This window comes from Loxodonta africana, chromosome 2 (genome assembly GCF_030014295.1).
Source record: "Loxodonta africana isolate mLoxAfr1 chromosome 2, mLoxAfr1.hap2, whole genome shotgun sequence".
Classification (NCBI taxonomy): domain Eukaryota; kingdom Metazoa; phylum Chordata; class Mammalia; order Proboscidea; family Elephantidae; genus Loxodonta; species Loxodonta africana.
The window spans coordinates 175268335-175284800 of record NC_087343.1 but is presented as its reverse complement, the minus strand read 5'-3'; the positions used below and the strand labels follow the sequence as shown (position 1 = coordinate 175284800).

Sequence of the window (16466 nt, the reverse complement as noted above, 5' to 3'; positions counted from 1 at the left end):
AAGAACACCAAGGACACAAGGCGATTACGAGCCCAAGAGACAGAAAAGGCCAAATGAACCACAGACTATATCATCCTGAGACCAGAAGAACTAGATGGTGCCCAGCTGCAACCGATGACTGCCCTGACAGGGAACACAACAGAGAACCCCTGAGGGAGCAGGAGAGGAGTGGGATGCAGACCCCAAATTCTCATAAGACCAGACTTAATGGTCTGAGACTGGAAGGACCCTGGTGGTCATGGCCCCCAGACCTTCTCTTGGCCCAGGACAGGAACCATTCCTGAAGCCAACTCTTCAGACATGAATTGGACTGGAAATGGGTTGGAGAGGGATGCTGGTGAGGAGTGAGCTTCTTGGTCAGGTGGACACTTGAGACAATGTTGGCATCTCCTGCCTGCAGGGGAAATGAGATGGGGTGGAGGGGGTTAGAAGCTGGCAAAATGGACGCGAAAAGAGAGAGTAGAGGGAGAGAGTGGGCTGTCTCGTTAGGGGGAGAGTAATTGGGAGTGTATATAGGTTTTTGTGTGAGAGACTTGATTTTTAAACTTTCACTTAAAGAACAATAAAAATTATTTAAAAAAAACAGTGGGGGAGGAAAAGTCAAACACCCTCAGGTTTACCTCTACTTCACCTATCAATAAGGGCAAGCAGCTTTCAACAGTGCACCTCACCTTGAGTGCGAAAGATACCACTGTACATCCTAGCATGCTGTACATAAGTTGGCCACAGACGGAGTTCTGCACATGAATTAAAAAAAAAAAAGGCAATCAACCCTATCACAGCCCTCTTCCTGCCAGATGCCTGTTTATTGGGGGCCGGTGGTGCTAGTCCCAGAACTGAACCCGGGGCTCCCAAATGGAAGGCAAGAATTCTAGCACTGAACCACCAACATCTCCTAGATTTTGGAAATACTGAGAGTATAAGGGAGGTATTCTGAGAAGCAGACACCAAGAGGAGATCAGCCCTGCAAGAGATGTCCTGGGGGAAACGCCCATGAGGGAAAATGAGGAAGGAGCCACAGGAACCTGGGAAAGCCAACAGACAATGCAGCTTTAAGAACGCCATTCACATTGCCGGCAACAAGGAAGTAATTCTGGAGAGAAGATGGAGCATTTCTTCACAGACTCATGTACTTAATATTTTAAATTAGGGTTTCTCAAACTATATTAATGAAAACAGAACAACCTGAATGAAAATAACGAGAAGATTCATGCATTGTAAAGAATGTAGCCAATGGTCACCAAACAACTTGTGTAGAAATTCTTTAATGGGAACCTAAACTGCTGTGTAAACTTTTATCAAAAACACAATAAAATATTATTTAAAAAAACCCCAACTTCCTGTATAATATACTTGATGGTTACCAGAAATATTTTGCCACTGGAATATAAAAATGGTGGTATGGGTGAGGCATAGGTTTTTTTCCTTTTTAATTGTTGTTTTTGTTTGCTTGCTTTTCACCTCCCTAAATGGGTGTCTGAAGAATTTGAGAACGCTAGCCCTGGGAATAAAGTCTAAACTCTTTACTATTGTTTATAAGGGTTTCTGTTGAAGCTTTAGCCACTAGCTTGATCGGCATCATCTCCCGATACTATCTGTGTTACACCAAATTCTAGATTAGACTGCAGAATTTATTGGCCCCTGAAAATGTCCTTTTGTGCTTTTATGGATTTTGTACTTTCTCTTCTTTTTTCTCACCACTCATCTGTCAGTTTGTCATACTGCGGTGGCATATGTGTTGCTGTGATGCTGGAAGCTATGCCACTGGTAATTCAGATACCAGCAGGGTTACCCATGGTGGACAGGTTTCAGTGGAGCCTCCAAACTAAGACAGACTAGGAAGAAGGACCTGGTGGTCTACTTCTGAAAAAATTGGCTGGTGAAAACTTTATGAATAGCAGTGAAACACCATCTGATGCAATGTCGCAGATGAGGCATTCAAAATACAACTGAGGAAGACTTGCCTCAGGGTAGAACCAAAAAGACACCCTTTGCCGTCGAGTTGATTCTGACTCATAGCAACCCTATGGGACAGAGTAGAACTGCACCACAGGGTTTCTGAGGAGCACCTGATGGATTTGAACTGCCGATCTTTTGGTTAGCAGCTGAACTCTTAACCAGTGCACCACCAGGGTTGTCAACCTTAATGACATGGATGGAGTTAAGCTTTCAGGACCTTCATTCGCTGATGTGGCACAACTCAAAATGAGAAGAAACACCTGTAAACATACATTAATAATCAGAACATGGTGTGTACGAAGTATGAATCTAGAAAAATTGGAAGTTGTTAAAAATGAAATGGAGTTTCCAAGGAGTACCTGGTGGATTCAAACTGCCGACCTCTTAGTTAGCAGCCATAGCACCTAACCACCACACTACTGGGGTTTCCACTTTGAGTATATCCCACCTGAATTTAGAGACTATCTCAAGAACAGATTGATACATTGAACACTAATGACCAAAAACCACCTGAGTTGGGAATGATATCAATGATATCATATGTGAAGAAAGCAAGAGGTCATTAAAAAGACAGGAAAGAAGAAAAGATCAAATTGAATGTCAGAAGAGACTTTGCAACTTGACTTTGAATGGAGAGTAGCAAAAGTGAATAGAAGTAACGATGAAGTAAAAGAGCTGAACAAAAAATTTCAAAGGGTGACTTTAGAAGATAAAGTGTTGTAATGAAATGAGGAAAGACCTGGAGTCGGAACCAGAACGGAAGAATGCACTGGGCATATCTCAAGCTGAAAGAACTGAAGAAAAAATTTAAGCCTTATGTTGCCATATTGAAGGGTTTTATGGGAAAATACTGAAAGACGCAGGAACATCAAAAGAATATGGAAGGAGGAGTACACAGAGTCACTGTACCAAAAAGAATTGGTTGACATTCAGCCGTTTCAGGAAGTAGCATATGATCAAGAACCCATGGTACTGAAGGAAGTAGCCCCAGCTGTGCACTGAAGGCATTGTTGAAAAACAAGGCTTCAGGAATTGGCAGAATACCAATTGAGATGTTCCAACAAACAGATTGAGCATTGGAGATGCGCACTTGTCTATGCTAAGAAATTTGGAAGACAACTACCTGGCCAGCCATCTGGAAGAGATCCATATTTGTGCCTATTCCCAAGAAAGGTGGTCCAGTAGAATGCAGAAATTATTTAACAGTATTATTAATATCATACACGAGTAAAATTTTTTTGAAGATAATTCAAAAAGGGTTGCAGCAGTACACTGAGAAGGAACTGCCAGCAATTCAAGCTGGATTCAGAAGAGGATGTGGAATGAGGGTTATCATTGCTGGTGTCACATGGATCTTGGCTAATAGCAGAGAATACAAGGAAGATGCTTACATGTATTTTATTAACTATTTGACTCTGTGGATCATAACAAATTATAGATAACATTGTGAAGAATGGGAATTCTACAACAATTGTGCTCATGAGGAACCTATATATAGATCAGAAGGCTGTCATTTGAACAGGGGATACTGCATGGTTTAAAGTCAGGAAAGGTGTGCGTCAAGGTTGTATCCTTTCACCATACTTAGTTTGTATGTTGAGCTAATACTCCAAGAAGTTGGACTATATGAAGAAGGATACAGCATCAGGATTGGAGGAAGACTTATTAACAACCTGTGATATGCAGATGACACATGCTTGTTTGGTGAAAGTCGAGTGGATTTGAAACACTGATGAAGATCAAAGAGCACAGCCTTCAGTATGGATTGCACCTCAACATAAAACAAAAATTCTCACAATAAGCAACTTCATGGTAAACGGAGAAGAGATTGAAGTTGTCAAGGATTTCATCTTATTTGGATCCACAATCAATGCCCATGAAAGCAGTAGTCAGGAAATCAAATGGTAGATTGCACTGGGCAAATCTGCTGCAAAAAGACCTCTTTAAAGTGTTGAAAAGCAGAGGTATCACTTTGAAGAATAAGGTGCACCTGACCCAAGCCATAATATTTTCAATCACTTCTTCATGTGTATGCTGAACAGTGAATGAGGAAGAACAAAGAAGAATTGATGCCTTTGAATTATGGTGTTGGTTAAAAATATTGAATATACTACAGACTGCCAAAAGAATGAACAAATCTGTCCTGAAAGAAGTACAGCCAGAATGCTTTTTAGAAGGAAAGATGGCAAGACTATATCTCACATAATTTGAACATGTTACTGGGAGAGACCAGTCCCTGGAGAAGGGCATCATGCTTGGTAAAGTGAAGTAGTGAAAAAGAGGAAGACCCTCAAGGAGATAGATTGACAATGGCTGCAACAATGGTTTCAAGCATAATGACAATTGTGAGGATGGCGCAGGACAGGGCAGAGTTTCGTTCTGTTGTACATAGGGTCGCTGTGAGTCAGAGTTGACACCTAACAACAGCAGTTTCTCTTTTCTTGGAATATTTCTCCCTTGTTCTTGTTCTGTTAAAAACTCAGCTGCCCTTTGAGAGCCAGGTCAAACTTAGTTACTAATTTGTACAACCATAAACGTCTAATGTTCATTTATTCTGTCACCAGTATTGTATCGTAATTACTTTTCTCTATGTTTATCTTTTCATTAGACTGTGATTTGTTCACTTTGATGTATCTTTCATATGGCTCATACTTTACACTTAATGTTTGTTGAATGACTGGATATTTGAAACTGTTTTCGCTAGGCACTGTTGAGTCAGTAGCAATCTCACGTATATATAGCAGAACAAAATGTTGCCCAGTCTAGAATCATCATCACGGATGATTGAAAAAAATGAATGAAAAGAATATGATAAATTGAGGATTTGACAACTGGTTTTACATGAGATGTGCAGGAGAAGGGAAAGAACACGATGTCCTGGGAAGGAAAATTGTTATGTGGAAAACATGAAATCCTCACTTTTCTGACACCAGCTCCACGCACAGCACTTCTTCCTCTGATTCTGCGTAGAGCTAGGTCAGATACCACAAGTTAAAGGATACAGTCCTTGAAAGTGCCAAGTCTGCCGAAGAACTCAGACACCAGCCACAAGCTTGGGAGTTCCCATGATATCTTCACCCCTGACCTGCTGGCTACAGATTCCGGGTTTTCCCACTACTTCCTTAGGACACCAGCTGTAAGCTCATGGGTCTGTAGCCTCACTCACTTCTGACCTGCTGACTTCCACTACTCTTTTGAATTTGGTGATTCATCAGAAGGATTCAGAACTGATGGGAAGTGTTCTACTCTGATTATAGTTTTATTGTAGGAAAAAGGATACAAATGAAGAGCATTAGGGCAAAGTCTTGAGAGAGTTCCACATGCAGTTTTTTCTTGTCCCCAAAAAGAGACATGCTGCCCTCCCATGTGCATGAGTATCTAACACAAACTAGGAAGTCCATGGAGCTTCCATATTCAGAGTCTTTTGGGGGCCTCATTGTGTAATCATGGTTTATTGAACCATGCTCTTCCCACCACCCCCCCCTGCCCCAGGTCAGCTGGTAGTCATGCAACTTGTAGTCTTTCTAGCCCAGCCAGCCCCCACCTGTCACCTCATTAGCATGAACCATCAGATGTAGTCTGGAGGCCTGTCATCAAGGCACTTCAGTTACTGGGAAATTTCCAAGATTTTAGAGGTTGTCCTTTGGAAACCAAATTCTTTGGGTAAAGTTAATGTAAACCCCACAGAAATGGTGGTTATTGTTAGATGCTTTTGAGTCTAATAGCAACCGTATGTACAACAGAATGAAACACTGCCCAGTCCTGTGCCGTCCTCACAATCGTTGCTATGTTTGAACCCATTATTGCAGCCACTGTGTCACTCCATCTTATTGAGGGTCTTCTTTTTTTTGCTGACCCTTTATTTTACCTAGCATGATATCCTTCTCCAGGGAGTGGTACCTGCTGGTAACATGTCCAAAGTATGTGAGATGAAGTCTTTCCATCCTTGCTTCTAAGGAGCATTTTGGCTGTACTTCCTCCAAGACAGATTTGTTCATTCTTCTGGCAGCCCATGGTATATATTCAGTATTCTTCACCAACACCATAATTCAAATGCATCAGTTTTTCTTTGGTTTTCTTTATTCATTGTCCCCCTTTGCCATGTGTATAAAGCGATTGAAAATACCACGGCCTGGATCAGTTGCACCTTAGTCCTGAAAGTGACATCTTTGCTTTTTAACACTGTAAAGAGGTCCTTTGCAGCAGATTTGCCCAGTGCAATACGTCGTTTGATTTCTTGACTGCTGCTTCCATGGGTGTTGCTTGTGGATCCAAGTAAAATGAATTCCTTTACAACTTCCATATTGTCTCTGTTTTTCATGATGTTACTTATTGGTCCAGTTGTGAGGATTTTTGGTTTATGTTGAGGTGTAATCAAGCAAGGTTATGTCATCTGCACGTTGCGGTTATTAATGAGTCTTCCTCCAATCCTGAGGCCATGTTCTTCCTTATATAGTACAGCTTCTCGGATTATTTGGTCCGCACGCAGATTGCCACATCTTTTTCTCTCTCTATTAGAGTGTAATTAATTGGGAAACTAAATTAGAATCAAATTTTTATTTCTCCCTCTCTCTCTTTCAATTTCTCCTACAGGTTATATCTTAAGTGTTGTGCTGCTAACCTTGCCCAGGCAGCATCTGGTTCAGCTTTACCTATATTTTTTGACTGCCCTTCTTCTCTATGCTGGACATCAAATCTCCAGGTAAGAATGTGATCCCATTTTTAACATGTGTGGCTGAATTTAAAGTTTTCCTTTTCGATTAAAATACTTCATTATGAACAGTATTCAGAAGCTAAGGCAATTTTATTTAGTAGGTATCTAAAACAGTTTTTAATACTGGTTTTCTAAGGAAATAGTATCATAGAGGATTTATAGCTGGGATTATGCTCAAATTTTAGTTTTGCTTTTAAAAACTAGCTTAATATGAAATAGGCCTTAAGGTTATGTTTACAAAGATACCCATGAGCTGCCTCACATTGCCCAAGAAAAGGCAGTAGGAATATTTTGATAATTATGGATTTCACTCATCATTTTAGAAAGTCAGCTTATGTATAAGAAGTCAGCATAAGATTCAGAGTCATCTAAGTCAATTGGCAAAATACTGTTATGAAAACATTCTGCATCCCACTTTGAAATGTGGCGTCTGGGGTCTTAAATGCTAACAAGCGGCCATCTAAGATGCATCAATTGGTCTCAGCCCACCTGGATCAAAGGAGAATGAAGAACACTAAGGTCACACGATAACTATGAGCCCAAGAGACAGAAAGGGCCACATGAACCAGAGACTTGAATCATCCTGAGACCAGAAGAACTAGTTGGTGCCCGGCCACAACCGATGACTGCCCTGACAGGGAGCACAACAGAGAACCCTTGTGGGAGCAGGAGAACAGTGGGATGCAGACCCCAAATTCTCATAAAAAGACCAGACTTAATGGTCTGACTGAGACTAGAAGAATCCCGGCGGTCACGGTCCCCAAGCCTTCTCTTGGCCCAGGACAGGAACCATTCCCAAAGACAACTCATCAGACGTGGAAGGGACTGGACAGTGGGTTGGAGAGAGATGCTGACGAAGAGTGAGACTGTGTTGGCATCTCTTGTCTGGAGGGGAGATAGGAGGGTAGAGAGGGTTAGAAACTGGCAAAATCGTCACGAAAGGAGAGACTGGAAGGAGGGAGTGGGCTGACTCATTAGGGAGAGAGTAAGTGGGAGTATGGAATAAGGTGTATATAAGCTTATATGTGACAGACTAACTTGATTTGTAAACTTTTACTTCAAGCACAATAAAAATTATTAAAAAAAAAAAAAGATTCAGAGTCAGCTACCATGCAGAGTGGAGGAGTAATACAGATTATTTGGTGGGGTTAATTGTATAGCTCAGAACTACTGTTTATCAGTATTGTCTGCTTGCCCTAGACTAAGGCTAGACCTAAATTTTAAGACTTCGCTTTGCCAGTGGATATGAGCTTGCTGTTTTGGAACAGAATATTAAAATACAGACAAACCCAAAGTAACACAGTAAATGTGATGAGATCTAATAAATTTTGGGGATGTAATTTCTTTTGAAGCTTAAATTTCATTATTTTTAATTGAAATGTATATACTGTCATAAAATACACTCCCAGTTCCAAGAAGAGTGGCTGTTAACTTGCATATATAATGAGATATAATTATCTAATAAGAGGGCTGAAACAGATTTTTGTGTAGGCTTGAAATTTAATCTTAGAAGTATCATTTTTATATTAGCAGAACTGGATGGTTGACTTTTTAAAAACCTTTATTTTTTTCTGATTATAAAATCATACTGCTCAGTGTAGACAGCATATACAAACTTTAATGCTGTAATAATCACCTGAAATGATCATCCAGAGATAGACCTGTTAATATGCTAGTGTCTTTTCTCCAGTGTTTTATACCTTCCAGTTTTTGCTGCATCAGTGAATTCAGAGGGGTCCAAATACCTAATAACTAAATGGTCACTGGCATTCGGCCCCTCTTCTTGAAGCAGGAGCTCCATCTTCCATAACATTTCATTGAGTTATTTCTGAAAGTCCCTAAGGTGTTTCCCAGAAATTCAGTCATTTCACATTCATCTCTTTTGTTCTGCCTGGTTGATTTTCCTCAAGTATCAGAATGATACCTGGAAGGTGGTGTCTTTATCATTTGATTCTTGGCCTGGGTGTTTGCACTTATGTCAGAGTTGTAGAATCTGGAGCTGTTAAAGTAGTGTTGCATTTCTTTTAATCCTCGCAAGTGTTAAAGTCAAGCTGTGCTCCACTCGTAAGTAGAGGCGGTGACTTTCTGATTTTGTGTCACACAAGTGTATCTCTGTGTCTTAGATTCCTTCTTGAAAACAAGCTTCTGCTTGTAACATCTCTCCCTAGATCTTAGACCAAGAGTCCAGGGGCCAGGACTGACAGACAGCATGATGTCCTTTCCATTCCAGTACCTCCAGCCCCAAACCCTTAACAGTCTGTTCCTGAGACCTTACCCAAATGCTTGAATCTCAGCTCATGCTCAGGGTGGAGGCACTTTCCCATCTTTATTAATTCTTAAATAAAAATTGTGTCTGTAGAATATAACACAGTTGTAGGGTATGGGCTCTGCAGAGTCACCATTTTAGTGTGTAATGAGTGCCTGGGCACCTTAGAGGGACTCACAGATTTTTTGGATGGATGATTGGATAGGTTCAAATTTCAGGTTTCTAAGTAAGAAGAGCTAGTAAGTTATTAGCTCTGTAATTTTGGGTGCTACAGTTTCATTATCTGTAAAATGGTGGTAGTACCCATTAAGGCATTGTGGGGGTTCAGTAAGCTGAGGGCATGTAAAGCACGATTTCTGATATATAGCAAGTGCTCAGTGAATTAATTTTCACTAGCATTATGTCTTGTTTTCTATGCAGCAGAGTTTTGTGAGCATTTTCCTTTGTGGTTAGTCTTCAAAAAACGATTTTTAAATGGCATAGTATTCCATGGCATAGCTGTATATATGTTTTTAAAAAACCCAAAACCAAACCTATTGCTGTAGAGTCGATTCTGACTTATAGTGACCTTAGGACAGAGTAGAACTGCCCCATAGGGTTTCCAAGACTGTAAATCTCTATGGAAGCACACTGCCACATCTTTCTCCCGCAGAATAACTGGTGCATTTGAACCTACCGACCTTTTGGTTAGCAGACAAGCACTTAGCCAGTGTGCTAGCAGGCTCCTTGAAAACCAGACTGTCTCGAATCAATTCTGATGCAGAATGACCCATAGTGACTGGGGCAGTTCTAATCTGTCCTGTAGGGTCACTGCGAGTCTATGATAATATAATAATAGCTTTTTAGAATTGATAAAGTTTTGATAATCAGTCAAGAGAGTCTCGAAGATAGCAAAAACCAGACCCACTGCTGTCCAGTAGATTCCGACTCATAATTACCCTATAGAACAGAGTAGAACTGCCCCAAAGAGTGTCCAAGACTGCAACCTTCATGGAAGCAGACTGCCACATCTTTCTCCCAAAGAGTAGCTGGTGGGTTCAAACTGCTGACCTTTTGGTTAGCAGCTGAGCACTTTAACCATAGTGCTATCAGGGCCCCCAAAAGTTGAAGATAAAAACCTGTTGCCGTCTTGTCAATTTGGACTCATAGCAACCCTCTACGACAGGGTAGAACCATCCCATAGGGTTTCCAGGAAGCAGCTGGTGGATTTGAACTGCTGACCTTTTGGTTAGCAGCTGAGCTCTTGGTGCTGTGATGGCTAAAACCATGTAGCTTATTTTATGAAGAGTATTACCATCTGTACTTTTCTAGAGAGGTCAGAATTATGTCCTGTAAGGAAAACGGGGACCCTAAAAGTGTCAGAGGTTAGTCTTTACATAAAGAAAAGTGTTTTTCTGACTTTATTTTGGTAATGTCAACTTTTCAGTTTTAGTTTATAAGAATGTTCTTTTCTAATATTTGGTGTTTGTTTTCATTACTAGAAAGTGGAAACTTGTTTTAAACAATAGAAAGAATTATAATAAAATTTTAAGGGGCACTGGTGGCACAATGGTTAAGTGCTTTGCTGCTAACCAAAACGTTTACAATTCAAACCCACCACCTGCTCGGTGGGAGAAAGATGTGGCTGTGTGCTTTTGTAAAAATTACAGCCTTGGAAACCCTGTGGGGCAGTTTTACTCTGTCATATAGGGGTCACCATGAGTCAGAATCGACTCGAAAGCAATGGGTTTAAATAAAATTTTACAGTATGCAAGAACACTTCCCCATCTTTTATTTAATTTTGATTCTTATTACAACCCTTTGGCATTTACAGATGAAAAAACTGAAGTGGACAAAGAGCTAGGAAGGGATATACTTTAACCTGATTCCAAGTTTTCTGATAACTAGTTCAGTACTCTTAGGAAAGCAGCATGGTAAGTAGAAAGAAAATTAGTTTTAGAATCAGACTGGATGTGAAATAGTTTCCCTACTCATTAAATATTTTACTTTGCAAGTAATTTCTTTGAAAATATAAAGACAGCGACCATCTTAAGGGGTTTATTTTGATGTTAAAATGAATGAATTTCAAGATTGTGGCATATTTTAGTATTTCTTAGTATAATTTGCACTTAAAAACCAAAACCAAACTAGCTGCCGTCGAGTTGATTCTGACTTATAGTGACCCTATAGGACAGAGTAGAACTGCCCCATAGAGTTTCCAAGGAGTGCCTGGCGGATTTGAACTGCCAACCTCTTGGTTACCAGCTGTAGCACTTAACCACTACGCCACGAGGGTTTCCTAATTTGTACTATATGGTGTTAAATCAGAAAAGATTAGCAAAGGTGTACTGTTCTCCAATTATTCATAACATGTCACATTTGATACAGTTTTGAGCATGGCATATGTATAAAATATTGAGGTTGAAGCTTTTTGTTAAAAAAAAAAAAAAACAGTGGTTTAGACTTCATAGCAGCTTTATAACCAAGTTTTTTTTTATAACAGCTTTATTGAGATATAATTAGGATACTATTTAAAGTATATAGTTAGTGGTTTTCATATATTCAGAGTTGTACAACCATTACCACAATCGATTTTAGGATGTTTTCATCACCCCTAAAAGAAATCTCGTACAACAGTCACTCCCCATTTCCCACCAGCTCTCCCTGCCCCAGCCCTGAGCAACCACTGGTCTGTTTTCTATCAATTTACCTATTCTGGATATTTCATATAAATGGGATTGTACAATATATAGTCCTCCGTGTCTGGCCTCTTTCACTCAGCACAGTGTTTTCAAGGTTCGTGTCGTAGCATGTACTTTCTTTTCAGGGCTAAATATTCCATTGTATGTTCATACCACATTTTGTTTATCCACTCATCAGTCAGTGAACATTTGGGCCATTTCTCCTTTTTAGCTATTACGAATAATGTTGCTGTGAACATTCATGTACAGGTTTTTGTGTGTGAACATGTTTTTATTTTTCTTGGGTATATACTTGGGAGTGGAATTGTTGGATCATATGGTAACTTTATGTTTAATATTTTGCTGAACTGCATGTTTTCCAAATGGGCTTGCACTGTTTTACATTTCTTCAACCCTCATCCAGGTTCCAGTTGCTCTATATCCTTGCCAATACTTGTTATCTGTCTTTTTGATTATAGCCATCTTAGTGGGTGTGAAGTGGTATTTCATAGTGGTATTGATTTACATTTCTCTGGTGGCTAATGGTGTCTCACGTCTATTCATGTGTCATTGACTGTTTGTAAATCTGTGGATCTGTTCATATCCTTTGCCTACTTTTTAGTTGGTTTGCGTTTTTATTATTGAGTTGTAGGAATTTTTTATATATTCTAGGTATAAATTCCGTATCAGATACATGATTTCCAAAATTTTTCTCCCACTCTTTGAGTTGTCTTTTCACTTTTTTGATGGTACCTTTTGTGGGACAAAAGTTCTTTAATTTTGATGAAGTTGAATTTATCTGTTTTTCCTTTTGTCATGTGTGTTTTTGGTGTAATATAGAAGAAACCATTGCCTAATCCAGGGTCATGTAGATTTATGCCTGTGTTTTCCTCTGTGAGTTTTTATAGTTTTAGCTCTTATATTTAGGTTGCTTGTCTATATTGAGTTAATTTTTGTATGTAAGATAGATGCCTACTCGTTCCAGCGCCTTTTGTTGAAAAAGCTGTTCTTTCCTCACTGAATTGTCTTGACACCTTTGTCGAAATTACTTGACCATAAATGAGGGTTTATCTCTAGACTCTCAATTCTATTCTGTTGGTCTGTGTTAAGCTTAATGCCAGTACTACCCTATCTTGATTATTGTAGCTTTATAGTAAGTTTTGAAATTGAGAAATGAGTCCCAGGTGTCTCTTTGACTGGACACTTAAGTTATTCTCTTTGCACTACTTTGTATTCCTCAGCTTTGTATTGCCTCAGCTCTCATTTCTTAAAAGGAAAATTAGTCCCAAATCATCTCACTTGAACCTAAGTAAATCTTATTTTTAAAATGCAGTGTTACAAATACTTAAAACATATTATAACATTCTGTTACTAATAGTGTCACAAGTTTTTAATATTTCCCAAGCTTTTACAGAAAGTTTTTAATCTTCTAATCAGCATTTTTTTAGGCTTTGTAGCTTGAACCAGTTTAGTTGTACCAAGGCAGAGTGTAATATGGTCCTGAGAAGGATAATCAGTGTTTGCATATTTCAGAAACTTTTTTTTTATTTTATTTTTCTTGGGTGTATACTTGGGAGTGGAATTGTTGGATCATATGGTAACTTTATGTATTTATATAGTAAAAGACATTTGCAAATAATATTAATATTTTAAGTGGAAAATTCCATAAACTCTTAAAAATCTGGGTCTCTATTTTTCCCTTATACGTGTACTTATAGAATAAAATTGACTATTCTTAAATGAATAAATACTTACTTGAAGTATGTCTTTAGAATGGTATCGCCACCCATCTGTCAGTTTTGTTGTGGCTTGCTTGTTGCTTTGATGCTGAAAGCTATGCCACTAGTATTTCAAACACATCAGAGTCACCTGCGGTGAATAGGTTTCAGCAGAGCTTCCAGACTAAGGCAGACTAGGACTAAAGGCCTGGTAATCTAAGTCTGAAAATAAGCCACTGAAAATCCTATAGATCACAATATTCTGTCTAATATAGTGCTGGAAGATGAGCCCCCTAGGTTGAAAGATACTATACAGTGGCTACAGCAATGGATTCAAACATGCCAATGATCATGAAGATGGCACAAGACTGGGCAGAGTTTTGTTATGTTGTACGTAGGGTTACCATGAGTTGGAGCTGACTCAATGGCAACTAACAGCAACAATATAGAATTTATATACCTTATAGGTCAGAAGAAAACCTGGTGGCATAGTGGTTAAGTGCTATGGCCGCTGACCAAAGGATCGGCAGTTCAAATCTGCCAGGCACTTCTTGGAAACTCTTCGGAGCAGTCCTGCTCTGTCCTATAGGTGTCAGTATGAGTTGAAATCGACTCGACGGCAGTGGGTTTGGTTTTTTGGTTTTTTTTTAGTTCAGAAGAATTAATTATTAGAAAATCCATGGACTCAGTATTGTATAAACATTTAATGTTTAATGTCAGATCTGCAATTCTTAAGTTAATAAACTACGCTTTTCGTTTTGGTTGATGTAAGGAGTGTATTTCCCATTACCAGTCCTACTTAAAATTGAGCCTGTTGAAACTAAGCGAAAATAAAAGAAAAACTCTGCAGTGACAAGACCATTATTATGAGAGTATGGTCGTGGTTAACATCCGTAGTTGTGCCTTTTTTCTCTAAAAATTTTTAAACGTCAGTATTTTAAAACTCCTGCTTTTACTGAGATTTATGAACTAATACATCAGTGTAGTATGTGTGAGACTTAAAAGTCCCATTAGAACTAGGTTTCAAAAGATGAAAGTAAGACTGTTTTCATCCCAGCTTGTGAGGCATGTTAGTTTCAAGTGTAAACCTTTCCCAAGAGTTACTTATACTGCAGATAGCTAGCCTTCTATCTTATTAAAAAAAAAAAAACTATTTAAATCTTGTATAATCCAATCCTGTAGATAAGGGTTTCTCAGTCTAAGGACTGTGGGCATTTTGGGCTGGATAATTCTTTGTTGTGGGGCTGTCCTGTGCACTGTAGGATGTTAGTTGTGTGATTGCCTCTACACACTAGATGCTTGTAGCGCCTCCTTCCCACCTATTGTGACATCCAAAAAATGCCTCCAGACATTACCAGATGTTGTCTGGGAACAAAATTCTCCTGGTTAAGAACCACTTTTATAGATGAAGGAATTGTTAAAGGGGATTCTGTTGTTCATATACTGAACCTTTAATTTTGATGGGAATAAAATTGATCCGAACATTATCAGAACCACATTCTAAATGTCTTGGGGGGCAAAAAGAAGCTGAAGGGAGATGCAGAGTGGTGACCATTTAAATAATTAAACTCTGGATAAATGAACTGTGGAGTCCCTGAGTGGTGCAAATGTTTAAGTGCTTGACAACTAGCTGAAAGATTGGTGGTTCAAACTCACCCGTTGGCACCTCGGAAGGCAGGCCTGGCAGTCACAACTTTGGAAGCCCCATCTGTGGAGCAGTTCTACTCTGTACACACAGGGTCACCATAAGTTGGAATCAAGTCAGCAACTAAAAACAACAACAAATGAACTGTTCAGTTCCTGACACAGTGCTGAGACTGTAGTTGATGTGCATAGGTATATACAGTAGGTTCTCAAATATGGGTTTGAATATCTCACTATCTGGAATCCCTTAGAATGAGCAATGCCTTCCGTTTACACATATTGCAAAAGAACCTAGAGGGCTCACTACTTCATTCCATATAAATGTAGGTTAGGTTTCTTTGAAATTATCATTGTTTGAAAGCTTGAAGTAAGTGGTTAGAATGTACAGGTTGTTCCTTGGTTGTCCAGTGACTCAGCCAGATTGCTTAAGGGAGACTGTCGTAAGGGTGTTTAATTAGTTGGTAAAGTGTAAGCTCCTAGGTTTTTTTGTTCGTTTTTTATTTATTTTTCAAAATTCGTATGCTTCTCTTTAGAGCAAGAATTGTCCTAATCGCAGGCTACTCTTGAGACCCTTTTCATATATCTTAACACATTCTTTATGCCAAAGACAGTTTAAATCAAAGGAGAAGAGGCTATCATCCAGTCGACTCCAGCTGATGGAGATCCCATGTGTGTCTTAGTAGAACTGTGCTCCATAGCTTTTTAGTGGCTCATCTTTCAGAAGTAGATCATTAGGCCTTTCTTCTGAGCTGCCTTGGGATGGTCTCCAGTCGCCAACGTTGCGGTTTGCAGCTGAGTGCATTAACTGTTTGCACCACCCAGGAATTTTTCATAGGAGATTAGGGAGCTAGATTTTTCAGTGTTTAGTTTATTCGTGCTCAGGATTGATTGTCAGCATTCTACTGATTGCACAAACGAAAATGAGGTTTAAGAAGGAAAAGATTTTATTTAGATATAAGTAGATACAAGGAATTCTTGCTTAATAATTTTACCCTCTAAATCTTCTAAATTGAAAAATTAATGTTTCTCTTGAGCATCTTCTAATTCAGTCTTAAAATAGTTAAAATTTTATTAAAAATCAGAAATTTCATTGCACTTGCCTCAGACTAATTTTTGGCCTAAAATGACTCATGGCCTTTTGGATAATTCCTTTTCTGGATGCTTCTATTTAGGCTTACTATCTTTTTTTTTTTTATTGTGAATGACCAGCTGTGTTGGGACTGATTAACTAAGAGTTTTCATTGCCTTGAAATTGTGGATAACTTAGATATAGAGATCTTCGTTTGCATTGATCCTTATTTCAGTTCTCCTCCTAACTTTGGGAAGGAATGCCCAGATTCTCCTTCTAGAAGAAACAGCTTAGTAGTGGCTGCCTGGCATTGCTACATAGTTTAGCCTTTGCCATACCGACTGTCCAGGACCTGGCAAGCTAAGCCTCGTCCAAAGGAGGAATCCACAGGCTTTCTGGTCCTGACCGTCTGAACTGAAGTGGGGCCAAACAGGGA

The 16466-nt window shown here is 39.2% G+C and overlaps 1 protein-coding gene across 5 annotated transcripts in view; it reads left to right on the top strand.

Annotated features, from left to right (window-relative positions):
- The window catches only part of RNF145 (ring finger protein 145), a 63464-nt gene that overhangs the window by 13477 nt on the left and 33521 nt on the right, over positions 1 to 16466 (top strand). For all 5 annotated transcript variants that reach the window (XM_023551097.2, XM_010592236.3, XM_010592243.3 and 2 more), the window contains one exon: positions 6553 to 6661. In XM_023551097.2, the coding sequence (XP_023406865.1) occupies positions 6553 to 6661 (109 nt within the window). The remainder of the gene's footprint in view (positions 1 to 6552; positions 6662 to 16466) is intronic.